The sequence below is a fragment of the Ziziphus jujuba genome, chromosome 5 (assembly GCF_031755915.1).
Source record: "Ziziphus jujuba cultivar Dongzao chromosome 5, ASM3175591v1".
NCBI lineage: Eukaryota > Viridiplantae > Streptophyta > Magnoliopsida > Rosales > Rhamnaceae > Ziziphus > Ziziphus jujuba.
In genome coordinates this window covers 3,592,912-3,619,786 of record NC_083383.1, presented here as the reverse complement: position 1 = coordinate 3,619,786, position 26,875 = coordinate 3,592,912, and the positions used below count along the sequence as shown (strand labels likewise).

The 26,875-nt window shown below is 31.7% G+C and overlaps 3 protein-coding genes and 2 long non-coding RNA genes across 7 annotated transcripts; 3 read left to right on the top strand and 2 right to left on the bottom strand.

Annotated features, from left to right (window-relative positions):
- The first annotated feature begins 551 nt into the window (after positions 1-551).
- LOC132803924 (uncharacterized) lies at positions 552-1,988 on the top strand. 2 transcript variants are annotated; one of them, XR_009639163.1, is made up of 5 exons: positions 552-669; positions 779-851; positions 1,254-1,404; positions 1,490-1,760; positions 1,892-1,988. It is a non-coding gene; the product is annotated as an uncharacterized LOC132803924 (long non-coding RNA). The 2 variants fall into 2 exon arrangements; XR_009639162.1 differs by lacking the exon at positions 552-669 and having other exon boundaries at positions 772-851.
- Positions 1,989-2,380: 392 nt separating this feature from the next.
- LOC112490208 (uncharacterized) lies at positions 2,381-2,885 on the top strand. The gene is made up of 3 exons (XR_009638861.1): positions 2,381-2,426; positions 2,512-2,644; positions 2,729-2,885. It is a non-coding gene; the product is annotated as an uncharacterized LOC112490208 (long non-coding RNA).
- A 6,199-nt stretch (positions 2,886-9,084) lies between these two features.
- LOC125420083 (uncharacterized) lies at positions 9,085-11,608 on the top strand. Its single transcript, XM_048466645.2, has 4 exons — positions 9,085-9,124; positions 9,220-9,535; positions 10,058-11,471; positions 11,576-11,608. The coding sequence occupies exons 1-4, from the start codon at positions 9,085-9,087 to the stop codon at positions 11,606-11,608; spliced, it is 1,803 nt and encodes a 600-aa protein (XP_048322602.2).
- A 1,384-nt stretch (positions 11,609-12,992) lies between these two features.
- On the bottom strand, positions 12,993-15,829 carry LOC107420551 (transcription factor RSL2). Its single transcript, XM_048466643.2, has 5 exons — positions 14,006-15,829; positions 13,639-13,878; positions 13,420-13,485; positions 13,240-13,305; positions 12,993-13,131 (listed from the first exon to the last, which is right to left on the bottom strand). The coding sequence occupies exons 1-5, from the start codon at positions 14,585-14,587 to the stop codon at positions 13,039-13,041; spliced, it is 1,047 nt and encodes a 348-aa protein (XP_048322600.2). The 5' UTR covers positions 14,588-15,829; the 3' UTR covers positions 12,993-13,038.
- A 4,501-nt stretch (positions 15,830-20,330) lies between these two features.
- LOC107420590 (adenine phosphoribosyltransferase 1) lies at positions 20,331-24,016 on the bottom strand. 2 transcript variants are annotated; one of them, XM_060817619.1, is made up of 7 exons: positions 23,747-24,016; positions 23,153-23,260; positions 22,747-22,857; positions 22,199-22,291; positions 21,705-21,854; positions 21,113-21,200; positions 20,331-20,718 (listed from the first exon to the last, which is right to left on the bottom strand). In XM_060817619.1, the coding sequence occupies exons 1-6, from the start codon at positions 23,928-23,930 to the stop codon at positions 21,157-21,159; spliced, it is 690 nt and encodes a 229-aa protein (XP_060673602.1). In that variant the 5' UTR covers positions 23,931-24,016; the 3' UTR covers positions 20,331-20,718; positions 21,113-21,156. The 2 variants fall into 2 exon arrangements, with proteins under 2 accessions (XP_060673602.1, XP_015900574.3); XM_016045088.4 differs by having other exon boundaries at positions 21,113-21,171; positions 23,747-23,988.
- Positions 24,017-26,875: the final 2,859 nt, after the last annotated feature.

Here is a 26,875-nt window from a genome sequence, read left to right as displayed (position 1 = left end):
TGCAAATATTATGGATTTTTATTATAAATTATCTATTTTGAAAATAATAATTATAATAATTAGTATAAAACAATCTATGATTAATAACACTAACATTATTACATATCAATACATGTGCAAAGCACGTGGGATACTGATTTGATCCAATATATATAAAAAAATAAATGTAAAATGAAGAAATAATTTATATTTTGATGTGTATATAAATATGTGCATACAATATATATATATATATATATATATGATTTTCAAAGTAAATTAAAAAAAATAAATTTATTAAATAAATTTCTGTTAGTTCAGCTAGACACAACTTAGCTCAGCCAGAAATATTAAATAAATTTCTGTTAAATGGGCTGGACTATTTTGTTAATAAATAATGGATTGGATTTACTCCAACTATTGATTTGCATTAGCCTTTTATCTTTTATCTATTACGTTAATTAAAATCCTTGAATGTTCCATCACATATTTGATCTTCAACAGTTGCCATACTGGTGAGATCCACATTTTATGCTTCTTTTTTTATTTTGCCATACAAGTGTCAGGGGTTGTGGTATGGCATGCATTATGGTTATGATGACTTACAGTATGGTAAGGATAGAGTTGTTGTACTTTATACAAAATTCTGGACTTCATTATTGTACTTCAGAAAAGACTTTGCCTTACCATGTAAGTAAAGATTTTGATTTATAATATTTTAAAGCCTATTTCCTTGGTTTTCAGTATTTAAATGCCATTGGCTTTTTTTCTTTTCTATTTTTTTTTTTTTTGTTTTCAGCTTTTCTCTCCCCCTACTCTTTTTATCAGTGACGACAAAGAACCTGAGGATTGTGTTATTCACTACAAAATTGGTAACTTTAATTTTTTCCATTCCTTTGTCTTATTATTTAATTTCCTCGTGCATTTCAATTCTTTTGTGAGTTCATGAATTTCATTGTCCATGGATCTTTGCATTTTTCATTGTTTTTGTGTGCACATGCATATGATTTATATTTCAGTTCTTCACCCAATATCACATATTGATATATGAAAAACCAACATGTATTTATGTTGGGGAAAAAAAAACAGTAAAAAAAAACAGAAAAAAGAAAAAGTAGTAGGAGAGCATGCAATCCCACAAGAGATCGTGATGGTCATTGTTTTTTTTCTCTCAGTCTAAAAAATAAATAAATAGTCAATGACTATGTCATCTATAATTTGGTTTATTTGATTCATAGTGATTTCATTTTATGTTTTTCTAAAATATAATATAGCAAAATGGTTAGAGAAGTAAAGCTAATTAAGGATATTCAAGCTCAACAAAGAGGTTGGACAGTAAAAGTGGTGGTTATTGAGAAAGCAATGCCACGAGTTTCTAAATCAAGTCCAAACAAATATCAAAGGTTAATCTTAGCTGATGAAGAAGTAAGTTTGTTTTGATAATATATTTATTTTGTATAATTTGTTTCATATATAACTCAATTTTAAGTCTCTTGTTTTTCTTATATAGGGTAATAAGATCCAGGCCACAATATATGGTGGAGACATCCACATCTTCCGAGACACACTCATAATTGGGAAAAATTATTATATTTCTAATGCTTGAGTTAAAGAAATTGGTGCACAATATCAGATTGTTCAAAATAATTTGCAATGGACTATAAATGGTCGAACCATTGTGGAAGAAGTGACTGGAGATTCAGAGATAATTGTGCCTGCTGTTTACAACTTTGTTCCGTTCTCACGACTACACACTTATATTGATTCTCTATCCCACGTCGGTATGTTTGTCTATATAGTCAATTTGTTCAGCTATATTTTATAACTTTTCATTTATATTTAATTCATCATGTGGACAAATTTCTAATGATCTATAACATTTTAATTAACTTTTGAATTTGTTTATCATCAGATGTGATTGGAATAGCGATTGAAATCAAGCCAAAAAAGGAGATAATCACGAATGATGGCTTAAAGATTGTCCAAGAGATGACTTTGATGAATGATAAGTAAGTACTCCAAAAAAATAAAAATAATTATTAATTATTAAATAAGTTAATAAACATTTTTCTGAATTTTGATTTTAATTTTATGGACAGTATGGATACTGTGATGCTCACCATGTGGAACCAATTTGTGAACAATGAATGTACTCAAATTTTGAATATTATTAATAGAAAACCAATCATAATTGGATGTCGACTTAAAGTTAGCTCATATAATGGTATGTTTCCTTAATGACTACACTACAATTGATGTTATTTTTGAACAAGTTTTATGTAATTAAAATAGTCAGCAATTTTCTAAATTAGTTTTTATTAATTCAATTTTTTACATGCATATTTGTATTATTTATATCATCATACAGGTATCTCGCTTTCAACCAAATCCTCCAGTTCATTTGTTATTGAACCAGAGATACCACAAGCAGCTGCTTTATCAATTTGGTAAACTAATATTGGAGTTTAAATTTAGAACAATTTTTCTTGTATAAAAAATAAAAATAGCAATAATTAATTTGAGCAATTACAGGTATAATGCTAATGCTGAAAAAGCCATGGACATAATATGTGGAAGGATTGGTCTTGAGACAAAGTCACTGTCTACACTTCCTTCTGCTGAGGACATCATTACCATTAAGATGATAGATAATCAACTTAATACGGTAAATTTCTTGACTATTATTTTGTTTATAATTATTAACAACTATAATATTAAGATATGTTTGTACTTTTCATTATGTAAATAGAGGAGAAGCTTTTGGATCAATGGTCACATCAAAGTGACAAATTTGATTCAACCTTTTTGGTACTTAAGCTGTGAAAAATGCACAAAAGCAACTGGATATGAATTTGAACAGAGGTTTAACTGCTTGTATTGCAGACATGATCAAGTTAAAGCTATGCCAAGGTATGCATACAAATATTTGTTGCTATTATTATTATTATTATTGTTATTATCGTCCAATTATGCAATCATCATTCTATGATTGTAACTTACAACTACTGGGTTTTTTTCTCCATTAAAAACACACTAATTAATTATGCATGAAAAATTTATAATCAATGATATTATATTTTTCATCTCAGGTGTGAAACATAAGATAAAGCTTTGATCTAAATGAATAGGACAAGAATAAAACAGAAAAAAGATATGATTATACCTTGCACTGATCGATTTGTACATTTGTTGAGCCCCATAGCAATCACCCCATTCTACAACTTTTGCTCATTTGTCAATATGCTGCATTTAAAAGCAAAAACAGGCTACATTATGATTGAGGATCGTGCTTGCTAGCCAAAATAACAAGATTTGTTGCAAGAAAAACTCCACTGTCTTTTGAGTATTTTCGGATATTTAGTTGCCATAATAATTGAGATCCACAAAAATTAATAATTGAAATTAATCATCATTATTTGAAACTCAAAAATCAAACTTAAACAGAGATCGTGTTTAAGGATTGCAACACAAAACAAAGAAAAATAACAAAATGAGCCATCTTTTATGTTAAGCATGTTCATTAGGAATTTTTATTTATAGTTTAGTAAGCAAAATATAGAACTCCATAAATTTTTGTTCTCTAAATACTTAGCTTCTCTTTGTCATATAGATTATTACTTCATCTACATTATTACTTCATCACCTTTTGTTGTAATCCATTAGGTTAATGCCTCAATCTTTGCCTCTACTCTCTCCACCCAGTGCCACTTCAATTTTGTATAATATGAAATACTTTATTCAATTATTGTATAAGACATTTCATATTATTTATTTTATGATTAATTATAACCTCTAACTGGTAATTCTTCTTTTATTCAGGTGCCGAGTCATTGTTGATTTGATAGATGAGTCTTCATCATTGAATGCTACATTGTTCGAAAATCAAGCTGAAAAATTTCTTGGTTGCACTGCATATGAGTTGATGAATAAATCTGATGGGGTAATATAATTCTTTTCATATGTGTTTGTGGAAATGACTGGTTAGTTTTAACTTGTTCTTTGAAAAAACATATATAAATGATGTAAATGCTTATGTGAGTACTAACTGTGAAACTTTCTTTTTTTTAGGATTCTGTTAAAGATATTGAAAAAATTGCCACATTATCCAGTAGTCATAAGCTTCTAATTCAAGTTAAAGCATCTAAACATGAATATCGTGATATTACAAGATGGAAATACACAATCCTTTCTGTTTGTGATACTATTTCAAAAGAAATCAACACATTAACACAAACAGATACTTCAAATGATGCTGAAGTTAGTCAAGTTTTAGAAATTTTTGAAGAGCAAAGTGGAAAATCATTAGGCATAACTGAATTGAGAGGTATGAACATGTTTGATACATTATATCCTAAGTGAAATTACATGAGCTTTTATTTAATGTTCTAATGCATATATATTGCAACTTTCAAAATCAGATATATCTGGAAGTGTTGACAATGCTAAGATAGAGCAAATGAGCAATGAAGATAAAGTCCTAGCTGATTTGGTTTCAAAGCCTACTGCAAGAAACAATGCAACAAAGAAACTAAAGCTGATGATTTCCAAAAGTGCAGGTGAGGCAGATCCAATAGCGCTGAATCTTTAAAGTTCTCATTTACAATTTGGTGAAGGGAGTAGGAAGCAGTTTGCCGAGCTTAAAGACAATGCTTAATTCGTTATCATGGGAACCATCTTTTTGTTAATGTGGACATGATAGATTACTATCAGTTCATAAGTAGATTATTATCAGTCTTTTGTGAATTTATAGCATATTTAGACTATACTATGATAGTTACACTAATATTATTATTTTTTACATTGCAAGATGTAATAGAAATTGATTTAGGTATAACCTAATACATTTCTATTAAATCTTGCAATTTATCTTAGGAAGATAGCAATGATGCTAAGATAGATTCATCTATGACACAAGTATTTTATGACAACTTTTTGTTTAACAAAAGTAAAATAGTAATTATGAGTTTTTGTGTTTCTTTTAGTTAATATATAAATCCATGAATAAATTAAATTTCATGATAATGGACTAGAATCAAAATAAATTGTTTATGTTTTCATTAGTTTTAAAATTAATTTATTCTCACTAAATATCTAAAACATCTCAATATTGGTGTATAAAAAACAAATAAAATTGAAAGGATGAAGCTAGAATCTATTTACGAACAATAATGGTTTTTGCTTTTTCAGATTTTCTGCTTTTCTAGATTTTCTGTTCATCTAAGAGTTGGTGATGCAACATTGCTGCCTTTATCTAGAAAGTAATTCATTCTCAAAAGGGCGTGTCCATACCTGAAGATAAAAGACTTGTTTTAAGTATTCAAGTGGTGGAGGCTAATACATCGGACACCCATACATCGGATATTTTATATCGGACACCCATGTCTCAGACACAACTTAGCTCGGACAGACATCAGTTAGCTCGGCCAGACAAAACTTAGCTCGGACAGACATCAGTTAGCTCGGCCAGACACAACTTAGCTCGGCCAGACATCAGTTAGCTCGGCCAGACACAACTTAGCTCGGACAGACATCAGTTAGGTCGGCCAGACATCAACTTAGCTCGGCCAGACATAAGTTAGCTCGGCCAGACACAACTTAGCTAGGCCAGACATCACTTAGCTAGGCCAGACATCAGTTAGCTCGGCCGGACACAACTTAGCTCGGCCAGACATCAGTTAGCTCGGCCAAACACAACTTAGCTCGGCCAGACATAAGTTAGCTCGGCCAAACACAACTTAGCTCGGCCAGACACAATTTAGCTCGGCCATACACAACTTAGCTCGGACAGACATCAGTTAACTCGGCCAGACACAACTTAGCTCGGACAGACATCAGTTAGGTCGGCCAGACATCAACTTAGCTCGGCCAGACATCAGTTAGCTCGGCCAGACACAACTTAGCTCGGCCAGACACAACTTAGCTCGGACAGACATCAGTTAGCTCGGCCAGACACAACTTAGCTCGGACAGACACAACTTAGCTCAGCCAAACACAACTTAGCTGGGCCAGACATCAGTTAGCTCGACCAGACACAACTTAGCTCGGCCAGACATCAGTTAGGTCGGCCAGACACAACTTAGCTCGGCCAGACATCAGTTAGCTCGGCCAGACACAACTTAGCTCGGTCAGACATCAGTTAGCTCAGCCAGACACAACTTAGCTCGGCCAAACACAACTTAGCTCGGCCAGACATCAGTTAGGTCGGCCAGACACAACTTAGCTCGGACAGACATCAGTTAGCTCGGCCAAACACAACTTAGCTCGGACAGACATCAGTTAGGTCGGCCAGACATCAACTTAGCTCGGCCAGACACAACTTAGTTCGGCCAGACACAACTTAGCTCGGCCAGACATCAGTTAGCTCGGCCAGACACAACTTAGCTCGGTCAGACATCAGTTAGCTCAGCCAGACACAACTTAGCTCGGCCAAACACAACTTAGCTCGGCCAGACATAAGTTAGCTCGGCCAGACATAACTTAGCTCGGCCAGACACAACTTAGCTCGGACAGACATCAGTTAGCTCGGCCAGACACAACTTAGCTCGAACAGACATAACTTAGCTCGGCCAGACACAACTTAGCTCGGCCAGACATCAGTTAGCTCGGCCAGACACAACTTAGCTCGGCCAGAGATAAGTTAGCTCGGACAGACATCAGTTAGTTCGACTAGACACAACTTAGCTCGGCCAGACACAACTTAGCTCGGACAGACATCAGTTAGTTTTGATCCAATATGTATCAAAAAATAAATGTAAAATGAAGAAATAATTTATGTTTTGATGTGTATATAAATATGTGCATACAATATATATATATATATATGATTTTCAAAGTAAATTAAAAAAAATAAATATTTTTGTTGAATATTTTATCATATGTGAGATGTAGTAAATTTTTTCACTTTAAATATTAAATAAATTTCTGTTAAATGGACTGGACTTTTTTGTTAATAAATAATGGATTGGACTTACTCCAACTATTGCTTTGCATTAGCCTTTTATCTTTTATCTATTACGTTAATTAAAATCCTTGAATGTTCCATCACATATTTGATCTTCAACAGTTGCCATACTGGTGAGATCCACATTTTATGCTTCTTTTTTTATTTTACCATACAGGTGTCAGGGGTTGTGGTATGGCATGCATTATGGTTATGATGACTTACAATATGGTAAGGATAGAGTTGGTGTATTTTATACAAAATTCTGGACTTCATTATTGTACTTCGGAAAGGACTTTGACTTACCATGTAAGTAAAGATTTTGATTTATAATATTTTAAAGCCTATTTCCTTGGTTTTCAGTATTTAAATGCCATTGGCTTTTTTTCTTTTCTATTTTTTTTTTCAGCTTTTCTCTCCCCCTACTCTTTTTATCAGTGATGACAAAGAACCTGAGGATTGTGTTATTCAGGTATTTATACATTTGGCCTCACTTTTTAGGTGTTTTTTTTTTAAATAAAGAATTAGCAAGTGTGGTTTTCTTTAAATAAAAAATAGAAAAAAAAATTTCTTTGCTGATGTCTCTGTAAACATTTTGTTTTTTAGGTGTTCGTTGTTGCTATAGCTTAAATTTGGCCTCACTTTTGTTTATTAGAGAGTTTGGTAAGCTTGTATATATTTTCAGTTCTAATTTATCATTGATAGGTGAGAGTATGGAAAAAAAAAAAACAAGATCAACAAAAATATGATAGTATGTCAAATGCTAAAAGAGAAGAAAAAAATAAAAAACGAAGAGAGAAAAGGCTATTACGTAATGAATTACTAAACATAAATGTTAGACGAGACCGTTTATTTTTGAAAACTTCATTTGTTGAATGTCACAGTAATAACATTGGAAATACATCTGAAGCAATGATAGGTGTTGATGAAGGAAGAAGAAAAGAAGATAATTTAGGAATAGAAAACACTTATTCTAAAAAGAGCAAGACAAATGGTATGCATATAAAAGATAATGATAATTTAGTAATAGTTAATAAGAAGGAAGAACAATTAAGAAAAAGAGGAGAAAGATATGCAAAAAAATCGAAAGGGAAAAAAAACTAATTAATAAGCAACAAACCAAAGAAGGAAATGCACATAATGAAGTGTTAAAAATTATATATTTAGGATCTTCATCAAATCAGGTTGGTATTAATGATGCAGAAAATTTACCCATTGGATATGTAACTAAGAGTGGCATAGTTAATGCGCATTTGAAAAATCAAATTGAAAATAAGTCATTAATATCTAATAAAGGAACAAGTGTTTGTAAGAAAAGAAAGCAACGAAAAAACATTTTGAAAGAAATAGTTAGTAGTGTGCATGTTCTATCAAATCCTACATTTTGTAATCATTGCAATGCTAAAATATTACAATATGAACCCAAGGAATTTTGTTGTTCAAATGGAGAAGTTTTATTGGTTCATAATAAAATGCCTGTTGAGTTGTATGAATTATTTACTTTAGATGCTGAAGAAGCAAAAGAATTTAGAAAATATGTTAGAACCTACAATAATACATTTGCTTTCACTTCTTTTGGTGTCAAATATGATAAACAACTTTGTATGAGAAATAAAGGTATTTACACTTTTCGTGTACAAGGACAGGTCTATCATTACATAAATGAATTGTTACCTATGGATAAGCAACCATCATATCTACAATTATATTTTTACGACACTGAACATGAGTTAGAAAATCGTCTTCGCTGTTCTAATTCAATGAATTTAATGTTGCTACAAAAAATAACCAATATTCTTTCTGTGAATCCTTATGTAAAGTTTTTTCGAAGCTTGAAAGATATTGAAAATTTACAAAATTATTCTATTCATATCAAATCTGATGTCGGATTAGATCAGAGAGTGTATAATCTTCCCACTGCATCTCAAGTAGCTGCTATATGGATAGAAGATATGAATTCTGAAAATAGAAATCGTAAAATTGTTGTGTATAATCAAGCTGGATATAGTCATAAAATAGAATACTATTTTGGTTGTTATGATGCATTACAATATCCTTTGATATTTCCTTTTGGAGATGCTGGTTGGCATCAAGGAATAAAAAAAATTAACAAAAAAAAAAGACAATCATATTGTGAAGGTCAATTTTTGACCAATGTGACTGAAATGGATTCTGTTGTAGACATGCTTGATAAGGAAACAGAAGGTGTATTTTTTTTTTTTTTTAAACAACAGAATTTATGTATGTATATATATTTTCAATAGTCCTGCTAACTTATCTTCTTTGCAATTTTTCTACAGTGATGGGAATGAAGAAGAAAAGAAATAGCGTTTCATGTCGTGAGTATTATTCTTATAAGTTGCAAATTAGATCACTAAATGATTCGATGATTTTGCATATAGGACGTCTTTTGCAACAATTTGTTGTAGATATGTATGTAAAATTAGAAACTTCTAGGCTTGATTATTTTAGAAAAAATCAAACTGAAATTCGTGCTGAATTGTATCAAGGAATTATGGATAGTGTTGATGTTGGAGAAACTAGGGGCATAAAAGTTGGTCGAAGAATTATATTGCCTTCTACTTTTATCGGTGGTCCTAGAGATATGCGTAGAAGGTATATGGATGCAATGACTTTAGTTCAAATATTTGGAAAGCCAGATATTTTCCTGACTATGACATGCAATCCAAATTGGATAGAAATTAAACAAGAATTGATAAAAAATGAGGAAGCACAAAATAGACCAGATTTAGTTTCACGTGTGTTTAGAGCTAAATTAGAAGAGTTGAAGAAAGATCTTTTTAAAGATGAAATTTTTGGTCCAGTAGCTGCACATGTACATGTAATTGAATTTCAAAAAAGAGGTTTACCACATGCTCATATATTAATCATTTTAAAATCTAATTCAAAGTTACTATGTCCCGATATATTTGATAAGATTGTATGTGCTGAAATACCAAATAAGAATGATAATTTACATTTATTTTCTGCTGTAAAAAAACACATGATGCATGTACCTTGTGGAAAATTTAATCCTAAAAACATATGTATGAAAAAAGATGGTACTTGTAAAAATAAATTTCCTATGTCATTTACATCAAAAACTGTTTTAGGGAAAAATTCTTTTCCATTGTATAGAAGACGTGATGATGGTTGTAAAGTTAAGGTTAGAGGATCTGTTCTAGATAATCGATGGGTGGTTCCTTACAATCCTTATCTGCTTGCAAAGTTTGACTGCCACATAAATGTTGAAATATGTTCTACAATAAAGGCTGTTAAATATTTATATAAATATATATACAAAGGACATGATAAAGTTGCAATGAATATAAAGTCATTTAAAAATGATGAAGATATTGATGAAATACATAGTTTTCAGTCGGCTAGATGGATATCACCGCCTGAAGCGATGTGGAGAATTTATGGCTTTTCTTTAAATGAAATGCATCCACATGTAATGACATTACAAATTCATTTGGAAAATAAGCAAATGATGAGTTTCAAGAATTCTGTTAATTTACAATCTGTTGTGAATAATGATTTCTTTGCAAAAACTATGCTTACTGAATATTTTGTTATGAATCGTGTAAATGTAAACAGTAGACAATTATTATATAGGGAGTTTCCTGCACATTATGTTTGGTCATCCCAATTTAAAACTTGGAATATACGCAAACGGTGTGATGTTGTTGGTAGAATTGTAAATGTGAATCCATTTGATCATGAGAGGTATTATCTAAGATTATTATTAAATCATGTTAGGGGAGCCACATCTTTTGATGATCTTAAATGTGTAAATGGTGTTCAATGCTTATCATATCGTGATGCAGCTTTGTTGCATGGTCTATTAGAATCTGATAATAGTTTTGAGTTATGCTTGGAGGAAGCATCTTTGTACCAAATGCCTTATAGTTTACGAAGGTTATTTGCTACTTTATTAGTATATTGTAGTCCAAGTAATCCGAGAGATTTATGGATTAAATATGAGAAAGCATTATCTGATGATTTTAAATATTTAAATTATAGTGATAGAGTTAAAAGATCAAAAGTTTTAGGACATATTAACATTATCCTGGAATCAATGGGAAAAACTTTAGCTGATTATGATCTTTTGGAATTTGACATTGATGACAATGATATTCATGATGATAATAGAGAAATTAGTGAGGAATTATCGATTGTTATAAATGATGATGATATTGCATGTGCACAATCTTTAAATATTGAACAAAAATATGCATACGATCAAATATTAGATAAAGTGTTCTCTAAAGTACCTGGTTTGTTTTTCATTGATGGCCCTGGTGGAAGTGGAAAAACTTTCTTATATAAAACAATTCTTGCTGCTGTTAGATCAAAAGGTTTAATTGCCCTTGCTACAGCATCTTCAGGAGTTGCAGCTTCCATTTTACCTGGTAAAAGAACAGCTCATTCCAGGTTTAAAATACCTTTAGTGATGGAAGAACATAATACATGTCATGTTAGTAAACAATCAGGATTAGCGAAACTTATGAAAGATGCAAGTTTAATAGTATGGGATGAAGCTCCGATGGTAAAAAAGGAAGCAATTGAATCATTAGATAAGATGTTACAAGATATAAATGAATTTGATTTGTTATTTGGTGGTAAAGTAGTTGTTTTTTGTGGGGATTTTAGACAAGTTCTTCCTGTAGTTCCAAAAGGTACTAGAGAAGAAGTTATAAATACATCTTTAGTTAATTCATATATATGGCCAAAATTACATAAAATAAAATTAAGTCAAAATATTCGAGCTCAATTTGATCCTTTATTTAGTCAATATTTGCTACGCATTGGTGATGGAGTTGAAGAATATATTCATGATGATTATATTAAATTGCCATGTCAAATGATTGTTCCAAATGTTGATAAAGAAGATGCATTGGATAACTTAATTAAACATGTATTTCTTGAAATTGAAAAGTATGCTGAAAACTTAGATTTTATGATAAATAGAGCTATTTTAACACCTAAAAATGATTATGTGGATCAAATTAATAATGTCTTAATAAATAGATTTGTAGGTGATACAATAACATATTATAGTTATGATGAATGTTTAGATAAAAATCAACAAGATATTCATGAAGATTTCTTGAATATGTTAGTGCCTAATGGATTTCTTCCACATGAATTAAGATTAAAAGTAAATTGTCCAGTTATACTATTAAGGAATATTAATCCTTCTGAAGGGATATGCAATGGAACAAGATTAATTTGTCGTAGATTTGATCAAAATGTGATAGATGCTGAAATTAGTGTTGGAGAATATCGAGGAAAAAGAGTTTTCTTACCTAGAATTCCATTCATGCCAATAGAGAATGTAAAAGATGTCTTACATTTTAAACGTAAACAATTTTCAATACGATTATGTTTTGCAATGACAATTAATAAAGCTCAAGGACAAACATTAGACTATGTTGGTGTATATTTACCGGAACCAGTTTTTTCTCATGGTCAGTTATATGTGGCTTTATCTAGAGCAAAGATGGGACAATGTATAAAAATTTTGAATATTATGCCTTCAATAGATGAATTAGATTATACATTGACCAAAAATGTTGTATTTCATGAATTGTTGAGTTTAGTAAATTCTTCAAATAGGTAAGCTCAATGTATGTTACTTATATTATTGATGTTATTTTTATTTATTTATTTATTTTAAATTTTCTGGTCATTTTTTATATATTTGAAATCATGCTTTTGAACATATATGATTGTTTTGTTTTTTTAGGGATTGAGGTCAATTCCATTAGAACATATATGATACATCGGACATCCATACACCGGATATTTTATGATGCGATTTAGATATTAAATTTATGAAAAACTTGGGATAAAATGATTAATTTCTTTATGTTTGTTAATAATTTAAGATTAAATCCTTCTAAACAAATTGAAAAATGTTAATTAAAAAAACTAATTTAACAATTTTTTTATTCAAACTTTTCCATATTACTTAAAAGCTATTAAACATTCAAATTTTAATCCAAACCACGATATATATGGCAATTTCCCCCCCCCCCCCCCCCCCCCACTTTTTTACAGTCGCTGACATAAGAAAAAGAATAAAAAATACAATAGCTCCGTTCTGAGAGGTGTCATAGAAGTGGCGAAATCTTCTGGTTGAAACCGATATCCACACCGTTGTAAGCAATAGGAGCATACATCCACAGGTCCTCGGAGCTCAAAAGCTACACATACAAAGAAAGAAAACGACTGTTAATGGATATATTTTTCTACTTAAAATACCACTTTGAATTATGATAATATAGAAAAAGAGCACAGCATTCTGTCCTCACCTTGATCTGAAGCTGCATAAACTTAACATAATGGACTGCCTCTTCAAGCATTGTGCTGATATCCACCTGTGCCATACCATATATGGACGAGACCATCAGGCACAAGAACTTGATTTTCCACAGCTGCTTAATTATTAAAATATGGATGGATGACAATAGTAATAATGTGATGTCACTGACCTTTGTGCCGTTGGGAACAAGGTTCTGTAAAATCCTCAGTCTCTCATTTATCCTCTCCCTTCTTTTCTGCAAAATTAGATCAACAAGGAGTTAATTCACGATAAAACCAAAAAAATAAAAAAAAATAAAAAGAGAGAGGGGGGTGGGGGTGGGGAAGAAAGAAAAAAAACGAACTACGTATACATCTTGTGGCAAAGCAAGCTGGGCTTGAGTTATTACCCTTGCATAGAGGCTTTGGGGATCGGTAGCAGAACCTCTACTGGCTCTGGTCTTGCCATTCAAGTTAACGGCAGCTGATGGCTTGGTGTCGGAAGTTAATCCTCCGTTAGATTCCAGAGAAGCATTATCATCCTCTGAGCTGTAACTGCTAGTGCTTTGTGTGTTGCTTTCTTCATCTTTCCCATTTGAAGCCTGTTTTTGCCGCTTCTTTGACCCTGCTCTTTTCTTACTCTTTGGCACCTGTATTTAATATCCAAATCAATGACATTTTAGAAACTCAATCACAAGGAAAATCCATTGCTCATGTAGCTGACACGAAAGATCACAAATTCAAGTCAAATTTGAAACCACTTCTGGGATGACTTACCTTTCGTGAAACCCGGGGTTTCTTCTTCAGATTCTGAGGTGTTGAGTCAGTGTCAATGCTTTTATCTTCAGCTCCTGTGCATACATCATACTTCCTTTTGAGCTGCAATTCGTTTACGGAAACAGTCTGGTCAGGACTGCCATCATATTGCTTAATGCAGACAGTTTCTCCCATTACAATGTCAGTAAAAGCAGGGATATATGAGCCAACATTGGTCTCATCCATCATACACACATCCATGGAAATGTTATCTATTACTGGAATTTGATAAGAATCGCTAAAGTTGTAACTCCTCTGGGTCGGAGTGGCACAGCTGCTAAAACTACTTTCTTGGGAAATATAGTGCATGTTAGAGTTGAAAGAGTCTAAAGAATGAAACAAGCTCTCGTTAACCCCATCCAAGCCCATGGTAGCTTCAGAATTCGGACAAAATGTGGACGGACCCAAGTTTAATCCCTCATTGTGGTCGAGAGGAAATGAAAACTGACCAAGAAAATGCGGCATGAATTCGAGCTCTTCGGTTGAAAACATCTTGCCAAGGGAGTCCCACTCTCCATCAGGAAAAGCTCCAAGAAACTCCATTAATTCCTGTGTAAGTAAATAAGTCTGTGGAGAAAGAAAAGGCTATTTTCTGTTTTTTTGTCAAGTGCTGCTATTAGAAGAAGCTGAATTGGCCTAAGGAGGACCAAAAGCCAGAATTATTTATACCCCACACCCTTGAAAAGAATGTTACTAGTACGATTGACTTCATTTGTGTACACAATTCTTAATTCCTAATCATTGTTGATGGGGTAGGTCCTCTCTGTAACTCATCTCAGGAGGAGTCCACCGTGGGGCCAAAACCAGGCAAAGTACAACTCATAAGGTGGCCAAATTCATGCAATGATGAAATAAAATAATACAGAGCTTTCAAAGGCCTTTTAAACACATTTAGACCTGCTAAAATTGCCCACCAGAATGACAAAAAGGGTCTAAGAGCAATCATCGATAGGTCACAGAACTATGATTAATTAGTACTGATGGTGATTATGTTAAAGACTCTGTATGAGAATAAAAGCATGCGTGAATGGAAAAACTCTTTAACATTTTGAAATTGTGAGAACGTGAAGGGTCTTCTTTAATATAATAAGCAGGTGGAATTCTGTTCGCATAATAAAAAAATTAAATGCTGCATATTCCAAAGGACGGCCACATCGTGCGGATGAGTCTGGCATTCTTTTAAGGCACTAAAAATCTGACAAGGTAAGAGCAAAACTCGTTCTTTGTCTCCTCCGATGGTTAATTAAACCTAACAAATGTTTCCCTCTGCTTTAACCTCACTTTGATCTCCATACATAGTCCATAGTACCATCTACCATTACACAATTTAATTCCAAAACATTAATCTGTTTACAGCTCATCCATCTCCACAATTTGTTATCCTAATAGCAAAAGATGAAAAGAAGGTCAAACTCCTCCAATTCATTTTTGTCCAAACCAGCACTCTATCCATCTATCTCCACAATTTCTTTATTCCTGTTGATTGTTTCAAAAACACTAAAATATTTGCAGTACTCGTTGTACTTTAATTTCCGACATTGAAGAACAACTTCATCACTGTCATTTTACTAAACCAATCCTTAATTTGCATTTATCAATCGGGTCAGCTTTAAATGTATACCATCTTCCATCGCAGCATGTATAGATGATACGTTATCTTGTTATATACATTAAATAGACATCAACCTCGTGCGAGCTCTCTAAACCACAAACCATGCTACTGCATCGTGCTAGACTTCCATGAAACAATTCAAAACTTTTCTTATATTGAATTCATGTAGTATTATTATCTCTTTCCATAGCTACTTCTAACTACGTAATTGAGTAATTTATACACATTCGCATAAAAGATATGAATCCTTCCTACATTTTTTATATCTTTGATATTAATTTACGTGTATTTTATCTCTAAGAAAATTAATGGTTATCTGATCACTTAAATATTTTTATACAGCTAAAAGGGAGGATTTGTTATCATCCATGAAACATTTATCACGATTTTATCAACATGGTATTACCATTTTGTAATGATTAATCAAAAATTATATATATATATATTTTTTTTCCCAAGGTAGGTGAGTGACAGTAAATTAGCTCCAATAAACCAAAATCAGGCTAAAAGTTCTCTATGAAAAAAATATATATAATATATATATATAACCAAGAAATTCCCTGATAAGCATTAAATCTGTGACAATGCAAACCCAGCTGTAAGATCGTGTTATCTTAGTTAAGATTAATTAGAGAACCTCAAAACTCTGGACTTTGGCTTTCAAAGCGTGAAGGTAATATACTCGGTTACCTGAACAAAGCCATAAACACGTACACAACTGTCCCCTTTGTACCCGAGATTCCGCCGATTCTCGCGCTACGTTTCCACGCGTCGGATGGAGACAATTTTTTGCAAATTTTTTTTTTATGATATATCTCTTCGAAGAAAGTTCGATAAGGTCTTCGTTGTTCTTTGGAAAACGCACCGGCCAATGCACGACCTTTCAAGAATATAAACTCTAAAAATTCCCACCCCGCCACCCAAAATAATATATATATGTAATAGAGGTAAAATGTTATAATTGTAAAATTAGCATAATGTAGGGAATAATATCTAGACAGAAGAATTTGAAAAGGCCCTGAAAATCTGATTTTATTCCTCAATGGAGAGAGCTCTCTCTGGCTTTTGAGTTTGGCTTCAATGAATCAATGCACTCGTCGGCACGCACGATTTGGAATATAGGATAATAGGATCTGAGTTAACATATGGGGTTAGGGTTTTGTCTGGTGTTTTGCACCCTTTCAGGATTAACAAAAGCTACATGGATGATGATTGGACAGCTCCTTCTGTCGTTTTGTTTTGTATATATATATATTTTTTTCTTTTTTTAAGAAAAACAACAGGTCGTTCTTTCTTCATTAAACTACCAACTGATTCATGGTTTGGGACTTAGCCACCCTGCTCAAACCACGTGACCCATCGATATTCAGCCACGTATCCCTCTTTGCACAGAACCATCGTTATCATCTTTTGTCAAGCAATTTCAACAGTCTGAAAATGTGCTTTATGTGTTTCCTACTCACTGGGGTTGATCTGAACTGGTGGAATTTACAACCGTCTGATTTTCTTGAAACTCTATCGTCCATCTAAAGGTTTGACTTTCAGACCAATATAGGCAAAAGAGGTAAACTCTAAGTCCTCAGTAAAGATTGACTATTATCGTGGTTCACATTTTACTGGGAAAGTTGTTAAAGTGCTTTAGTTAAATTTATCCATGTAATATAATATCTTTTATGTTTTAATATATATTAACAAAAAGAGACAGGTTGGTTGCCACCAATATTACAAGAAAAGGCATAATTAAAACAATGATAAGGACTTAAGCTCTACTCCTTACGCATTATTTAGGAATATAGTTATCTTAGTTTTGCAAGTTAATTTTATAACAGAAGGATAAGCTTATCATCTTAAAGAATTAATTGGCATGATTATATTATTTTTTATATATAGTTGGTAAATTAATTATAACACCTTAGAAGTCAAAGACTCTACTCATTGTCGTCTAATATTATATATATAATTATGCAAAAATATTATTATATCAAGAATATGTCAAACTTTCCATTTTTTCTGTTTTCGGGAAGTAAAGATTAATTTATTATATATAGTTTCATGGAAAGCAAGAAATAATTTAAATTGTCTTCCATGATTAAAGAGAAAAGGGGAACAAAAGGACTAATTCCAGCTTCCGAGTAGCAAGGATGTATGAAAAATAATTTAATATTTATTTATTTGACTACTCTGAACCATACATATTAAATAAATTTAATTAAATATACAGTAGATGGTGGTTTCTCCAAACTCAGTAGTAGCAGAAGCATTGTACGCAAATAAAATATAGCGATCTTGCTTATTTTATGTAACGGACACATCACCATCGATGCCAAGTTTTTCCTTTAAAATTTTTAATAGAATTGGAGAGCCATGTATAACATTGTGTTTCGTGTTAATTAAAGTCTTATTGTAACATTTTAATTAATTTCTAAGTTTGCATAAAATGTCAAAGTGATATGGCAAATTTTAGTTGTTAAAAAATAAATAAAATTAGTGTATAAAATTTGATGAAACCATATGCAAATCAATAAAACACTTCATTGTTACATGAGTATAGTCGCACTTTAATATTGTTGTTGTCCTTGTTGAGAATGATGATCTTACTTTCATTTGATACGTCTAGTAAAAAGGTATATTAGAATATATGATCTTTCGATGAATACATTTTGTCATTCATGAATCTAAAGTATATAATCAATTTTCATGCGCTTATTTCTAAGTTAAAAATTGTGTCGATTTAGAGATATTAACATTGCAATAAAGATTAATTAGTTGCTAATATATTATATATCAATTTGGCTCGTAATTTTAGAGTAAAATCTGTGATTCTACCAAGGTGCCAAACTGCATATAATGAACCAACATCATATTCCTTTATTCAACCCTTGAAACCTATAATTATTATTATACAAGTAAGAGCACTTAAAAGATAAGTTAGGTTTTATTTCTTTAATGCGTAGAGTCTGTAAGTCAAACACTTTTGTCATTATTTTTATTTTAAAAACCAGCTGAAAAAAGAAAAAGAATGATAAAGTCATAAAATGAACAGTAAGCTATACTATTACAAATCACAAGTCACAATTCCAGTCTTATCCATCTATTTTATTCGTTTATTTTAGGAAAAATTTCAACTACAGTTTTTTAAGTTTGTTCTATTCAATTTTAATCTCTCGATTTTCCAATATTTCAACTACATATTTTCTTCGATTAAAGTCAATGATCAAAGGATAAATGAGTTATTTTATATTTTTAAAACAAAAATATAATTTTTGAGAAACATATAATATAATAAAATATTTAAAAATATTTTTTTTCTTCTCTCAAACCTAATCTGATTATTGCAAGATTATTTTAAAAAACAATTTTTTTTTTATTTCTAGATAATTTTTTTTTATTTCTAGATATTAAAGGAAAAAAAATTAAAAATTGAAAAAAAGAAAAACTATAACAATAAATAACAATATATAAAATATTAAAAAAGTGTATAAAGAATATTGAAAATATGTAATTGCACATTTAATAATAATAATAATAATAATATATATACACATATCATTTTTTGGAAAATAAGCAATTTTTTTCCGCATTCTCTCTCTCTTTTCTTCTCTGTCTGTACCATGGCCTTCACAGATCTATTTTCGCTAAAAACGTGGATAGATATTATTATTTAATAAATTAATTATAAACTAGTGGATATATAGTTATATACTATGTTCTTCAAACGCTAAACTAGCGGTCTAAAAAATTAATTCCATGCAAGATCCTCTAAGATGGAGTAGCGGATTTAAAAATTTCTACAATAAGATCCAAAAAGCTCTATAAGAGGTTATGGTAAGAACTAAATAAGTTTATTTATAAATTTATAAATTTATAAATTTTAAAAACTGAATAAGCTTATTTATAAAGTTTGTTACATATAACTTTTTTTTTATCACTTTTATTAATTTTATTTATAAATTTATAAAACATGCATAAATTTTATTAATTTTCTTATAACTGAATAAGCTTATTTATAAATTTTGTTATATAAAACTTTGTTTAATCTCTGTTATTATTTTTATTTATAAATTTATAAAACATACATAAATTTTATTAATTTTTTATTTATAAAATTCATATTTAAATTTAAATTTTGTTGACTTATCTTTGATTTTATCAATTTTATCTCTGGTTTTATTAATTTAATTACATAAAATAAAACATATTTTTTAAAAATTAATATTTAAATCGAGGAATATACATATAATTGCAATTATCTCCTTTTAACGGTGAATAAATGTTTATTTGAAATAAAAATTGTAATTGAAATATCGAATAGTTAGAGAATTAAAATTAAATTATGGTAAACTCAAAGACTGCAATTGAAATTTTCCCTTTGTTTTATACTTTTACCATTTAAATTGACCACTTAAACAATCATCCCAGCAATTACCCCCAAAAAAAAAAAAAAAAAAAAAATTTTTCTTTACGGCCGCCTCTTTCCCTCTCTTCGGCTCGTAGGTGTACCGTATTTCAATCTCTTTCATTTTTTGTTATTTCTTCAGGAGCTCTCATAAAAAAATTAAACTACATTGTACCGAGAAACTTGGCAGGAATGCGATTTTAACTTGCAGAAGTTACTGTAAACAAAATACAAGAAATTGAATAAACGAAGTGAAGGAACTTCAAAAAGCCTAAGCATCAAAATGAAATCGTGGAATGAAGATCATAAAATTGCACAGAATTATCAGTATGAATTCTTCAAGCATACACTCAGTTACCCAACATCAACCGTCAAATTCCTGACCATCAATCGCCCCTTCATAAAAATTGTACCATATTCATAAACAAGAATGAAAGAACTACTTATTTATAGCTCAACTCCAACTACCTAGTCTTCTTCAAACTCTCGGATGAACAAACCCTTTTTATTCCAGCCTTGTACTCTTCCATAACATAAAGTGGTCGAAATCTAGAGCTTCATATGAAGCTAACTAGTATACAATGACACATAGTACCACAATTACGTGCCTCAAGCAGCTGCATTAACTAGAACAAATAATGGTCTGTCTCCCAATCGATCTCGACCCTAAAAACAGCAATAGAAGCAAGTCAGCAATGCCCTCATGTATAAGTGCTATTTGTCAACACATGAAGCAGGGGTATAAGGGAGTATCAGCTGCACAGATCAGTTTTCTGCTCTCAAACTGAAAGGATACTTAGAGAAACATCACCATATCATACTTATGATTAAGATTCGGCATTCTGTACTTCCTATCTAGAAACATTTTTCCAAACTTTGTATATAATTGATGTTTTTGTGGACAAATGCTTGCTTTATACCTCTAATAATCTAATTTACAATGAAAAGCAAGTTGAAGTAAGATCCCATACAACACTGCAATTTTAATGGCAGAATCTTAAAAACTAAAGATGGGAAAGGTCACAATTTTTAATTATGTTAACCAGATAAAGCATCATACCTTTAGCTCAGGCAGTTCAATAACACAAGCACACTCAACCACTTCTACCCCAACGCGCTCTGCAAGAAATAACAAGCAAGATGTAAGCCTGTCAATAAGGGAGGAATCATGTCACTTCAGCTTAAACAGCACAGACAAACAAAATGTTTCTCACTGAAACCACCTAAACTTGTAGGAAACCAAAAGATATTATAGTATTTGAAAAAGCAGTGCACAAATTCCTATAATGATACTGGAATGTTACTAGTCAAAAATAGTAACACCAGAAGAGCAGGAAGGCCGTGGAAGGATAATTTATTTTATCTCCAATCTGAAATAGCTGAAATATTACTAGTTCCGTCAACAGTAATACAGCATTCACAATTATGCTGACTATTTACAAAATGAAGCAAACTTCTTTGTTGATTGCCAGGCCAATTAATATGTTGCCTATGTGGTAACTGCATAAAAAGATCCCCGCCCATCCCTCTCCCCTCCCCCACCCTCTCTCTTACTAATTCCCACCCCACAAATTAAAAGAAATTCGGTGCAAGCACTCTTCCTTTCCACAATATTGATAAACAAAAAGTAAATAAATAAATAAATTATGTACCTAGCAGCTTGATTGCAGCACACAAGGTCCCCCCAGTTGCAATGAGATCATCTATGACCAAGGCACGTTCCCCTGCTTTTACAGCTCCAACATGCATCTCCATTTTATCCGTTCCATACTCCAAAGAATATTCTTCCGAAATAACCTCCCCTGACAAAACCAAAATTCAATAAAAAGCAAAATTACACAGCGTAAGTGTTGATACTTGGTCATTTTGATAATCACACCATCAGCATATTAGAGGATGATGTATACTTGGTTCGTTTATCTTATTGCATAAACCTAAGCATCTAGTATGTTATGAGGATCAAGCAAATTTATGTCTTGATGATGGCATAAATATACCTGCAACATTGCTATCTTTTAACATAGACACACACTTCTAAATTGGGTTAAAACGGTTCTCTAAAAGTAGAAACATCAATGAGACTCAAAAACTCATACCATTCAAGTGGAGAGTACAAAGAGAATAAAAAAAGAGTGCACAGAAATACCAGGCAACTTATTTGGTTTTCTCATAGGAACAAACTTTGCCCCAATAGCCAACGCGATGGGAGGCCCAAATATAAAGCCTCTCGCTTCAACACCTGAAAAATGTCACCAATAAATAAAGAATTACAATCAGTATCGAGTACTTACAAGAAAAACAGCCACCAAATCAGAAAGAGCTACTCGGTTTATCTTAGACAATTCCCATATCAGAATGATGAAGACTCATCTACTAACATGCTTTACTTGCAAAGACCATCTGCATTAGCTTAAATTGCATATCATGAGCTCTTAGTCAGTTTACAAGAAACTGAGTCAAGTTCACTTTGAGATGAGAATATGAACTGAAGCATGGAGACAATAAGGAGGAATAGAGGCTAGAACCAATTCGCAATAAGATGGGTTATGTGTCCTTCTCAGGGACATACTCATTTTCAATCAAAACAACCACTGTAACAATAAACGAAACCGAAGTCCGATGTTTCTACATTCCCGGTCAGAAACTACATGCTCAACCATAACAGTATATTTGATATACGATAGGAGAGATTACCTGCAACAACAGAAATATTTTTGTCCTTGTACCTCTCAACAAACAAATCAATGGTGTCTCTGAAAGCTTTTGTGTCCAGAAGCAACGTGGTGATATCTTGGAACAAAATCCCTGCCAAAAAAATTTGGTCATAAGCGATGTGTGTCCTCAAAGACAGCTCTATCAGATTCAGGACCAATATCAATACAAGCTCAAAAAATGAAAAATAAAAAATAAACCCAAAATTTGGAAGACCCTCATACAAAATATGAATCTTTTCGCTAAAACTCGACCAAGCAAGCAAAGAAATGCAAGTTTTATGACCAACTCACCAAACGCAAAGCTAAAAACATTCCGAATCAATGAAAAATAAAATAAAAATGTCTTCTTTTCACCAAACAAAAAATGGAAGAGGCCAGTGGCGTACCCGGCTTGGGAAAGTCCGGGATGACTCGGATGGCAGAGGCGATTCTTGATATGCGAGGGTCTTGACCATCCTCGGAAGCCATTTGTCGACCTTGCACTGAGTTACTCGCTACTCAAAAAACCGTCAGTCACTCAGATTGTCAGAAAGAGGAAGGGTCCGTCTAAGTTTGTTGATGCGTTGGCCGTAGATTGGTTATTGAAAATAAAAAAAATATGCATATAAAAACAAAAATGAAAAAGGTAATACAGATATCCCCCACCTACTATTCAAGGATTATACAAAGATTTTTTCTTCTTTTTTTGCTTTTGTTTTTTGTGATGAGGATGATTATATTAAGATTAACTAGGATAAAAAGTTAAGATATTTGTAATTTTTAAAAAATCAAAAATAAAACTTCACACCCCCCAATACCCTAAAATATTTTTATGACTAGATTGCCCATTCCTTATATATATCTTCTATGACTCCATTATTTAATCTTTGACTATAATGACCCTCGGAGTCTGACTTGGACTCCATTCGGATGTAAATAGTGCGCAAACAAAACAGTAAATAAAAACTTGCCGATGAAAAAAAAATAAAAAATGGAATTACCAACGCAGCGCAGAATAGAGTGGGTGAATCGGTAATTTTGCGAGCTAGTGGAGGGCAATTGAACACAGAAAGAAGCTTCGGACCTTGTAAACGAAGCTCCGAGTAGGGGAGAGGCGGCTACGGCGGCGAATCGTGAGGGAGGTAATAAATTTGAGCAGCGGATGAGTGAAGTTGTTTGCATCATTGGCGTATTCAGACTGTGAAATGATTCGTCAAGTTGGAAAAACAGGAGGGTTGGACTGGAGCTTGGCGTCAGCGTCCCTTACCTAATGATCTCAAATCCAGGGGTATTTTGGTCTATCCGCAGTCTTACCAACCACGAGTGAAATTTGACGAAATTATTAAAAAAAAAAAAAAAAAAACTAACACGCCGGACAAAGACAACGACCACCACAAAAACCGTAATGATAAAAAGAACAGTAAAATAGTTTAAAGGAAGGAAGGAAAAAAAAAAAAAAAAAAAAAAAGCTGCGCCCTTCAACACTGGATAAATGTCCATTACATTAGGTCACCCACTCCATTGGCAAAACAGGCCATGTTCCGTGGCTTTATTGCTCTTTAATTGCTGTGAAAAGGATAACATCTAATCTACATAAATTTCTTCCCAAAAAAAAAAAAAATATTAAATAGTAACTTATTCTATATAAAAGGTTATTCACATCCATGCGGATTACATATACACATTTCTTTTGCAGTACTGTACTTATTTATTATCTTCTTTAAATTTTTTTAAAGTACTGTGACTCACGATTCGTGAGCTTGCTCTATCATATATATTTCGAGCATGATCCGCATGACTGTATGAGTCATGCCTCATATAAAACCCAAGCATAAATATTATTATTGTCTTTTCTATTTTATTATTTTTTTAATATTACGTTTATATTATAAAAATATCCATATAACTTTTTTTTACATTTTATTTTTGTTTCAATATAGCATTGTTTTTTTTAAAATCCTTTATAATAAATTAAAATTTGATTCATTTATTTTATATTTAATGAAATTCTATTATTTTTTAAAATATAAATAAAAATTAATGACTCAAAATGATGTGACTAAAAAAAAATTCATATGCATTTAATATGGATCAACTTAATTTTTTAAAGTTTTGGCTTTTTTTTTTTTTTTTGGCTCAAAAAAAAAAAAAGGGTGCAACATGGTTATTGTATATAAGATTGTGTTTGAGCTAATTATGTTCATTGTATAATATATATATTCGATAAATTGGAGAGGGGATTTTAGCATCACTATTAAGTATATAACAATTCTTGAAAAAGTGTGTATAGTTGTTTGTGTTTCTATTTTTTTTTTTTTTAAGTTCTTAAAAATCATGAAAAAAGAGAAACTATAGAAGTGAAAAGAACCTAATCAAAGAAATGGGTCGAATTCTAAAACTATTTGCAAGAATTTCAAAAGATAACGCTATATTGTTAAAAAAAAAAGAAAAAAAAAGAGAAATATGAGAAGACTACGCCGATATGATTGATTATTATTATTATTTTTTTTTTTAAACGGATATGATTGATAATTTAAATATAGTTTTGAAAAAAATAACAAATTAAAAAGTACAATAATGATATTTACCCAAGTTACAACTAAAATGGGCTTCTGAACCAAGAAGAGTGAAAGTCCAACCAAAATAATCTCAATGGGCCTAAAAATTATAAACCTCTTAGGGCCTGGGAAGTAAAACGGCCCCAACATAAAATATTTAATTAATTAATTAACAATTGAATGGATGAGATAATTTGGGATGGGCAGGAATAGAAGGGAATGATAGCAATATATGCCATTAATGCCCAGCCCACCTGTGAGAGTAACGAACCACGAATAGACCAAAGAGGTCTTTCTTTTCCTACCTTCCTCGTTCTACATAATGCAAAAGAATCCAGGCATCCGATACTTCCAAACACTCAAAACTCCCACTTCGTCCTCTTCTGACTTTTCTTATCCTACTCACCGAAAGATAAAAAGATTTGCTTCCTATCCTTCTCCTTGTTTGATTGGTTCAAAGGTCATCTTTTACCAAACGTAACCTAGTCTTTTTTTTTTCTTTTTTTTTTTAAATTTTTTTGGTAAATAAACGTAACCTAGTCCAAGTTTAAATACTCACATGTTTTTTATTTTTGACCCACCTTGTATGGGGGGAAGTATCTCATATGTTAAATGCTTTATAGCATCTTTTGTGTCTTAATAAAACAACAAATAGATAAATAGATAACCCAATAAAAAACCATAATAATAAGAAAATGAAAACCTCATATTTCGTAGAAATAGCCAAGAGTTTGGGCTGCTATAAACCTTTTTTTTTTTTTTTTGGGATAAAAGCTATAAACCGTTTTTATAAAGAAAATCGTTATGTAAGCAGTGACTTCGCGTGCCTGCCTACGTACCTTGTGGGCGATTAAGTATACTAAATTACTTGTCCTGCTCTATCTCTCCCTTTCTCACTGAAGTTGTTAATAGCAACAGCCTTTCTTGCTATAAAAAGTATTTATATATGCTTTTGAGTGTCATTTTATGGAAACGTGACAACTTGCTATCTTCACACTAATGAAGTTTTGAACGGGATTGCTTCTTATTCGAGAATCTTATGGATTTCTTTTCATGTATCTTTTTCATTTTTTGCGTTTCTTTCTTTCTTTTTTATTTTTAAATTTTTTTTTTTCTGCCAGAAAAAAAGAACCTATCAAACTGTCAAACAGGCCATAATGTTGACGAGGATTTGGTGGGAAAAAGTAGACTGAGCTCAAAAAGAGCAGTTAGCCAGGAGTGTGTCTTTCTTTCAAATGAGCAAAGCGCACAAAACAGTTCAAAAACATACACTTCTTAACAGGACAAATGGAGAATGGCCCTTCTTTTGATGCGGAAATCTAGTTTTAAGATGCAACTAATTTAGCGATTTGATCTCTTTTTCTTTAATCATTTTTTAATTCCTTCTTAAAATCTTTTGATTCTGTTTTGATTTTTGAGAACATCCAAGTCACAATTCGTTTTCAATCATTAAAAAATTCAAAACTGCCACGTCTTCGAGTTCAATATAAATCATTTCGTTTTGGATAAGGCATTGATTCAACTTAAAGGAATTAAAAATTAAAATACTTTTTTTGTTTGGATTTAAGCAAT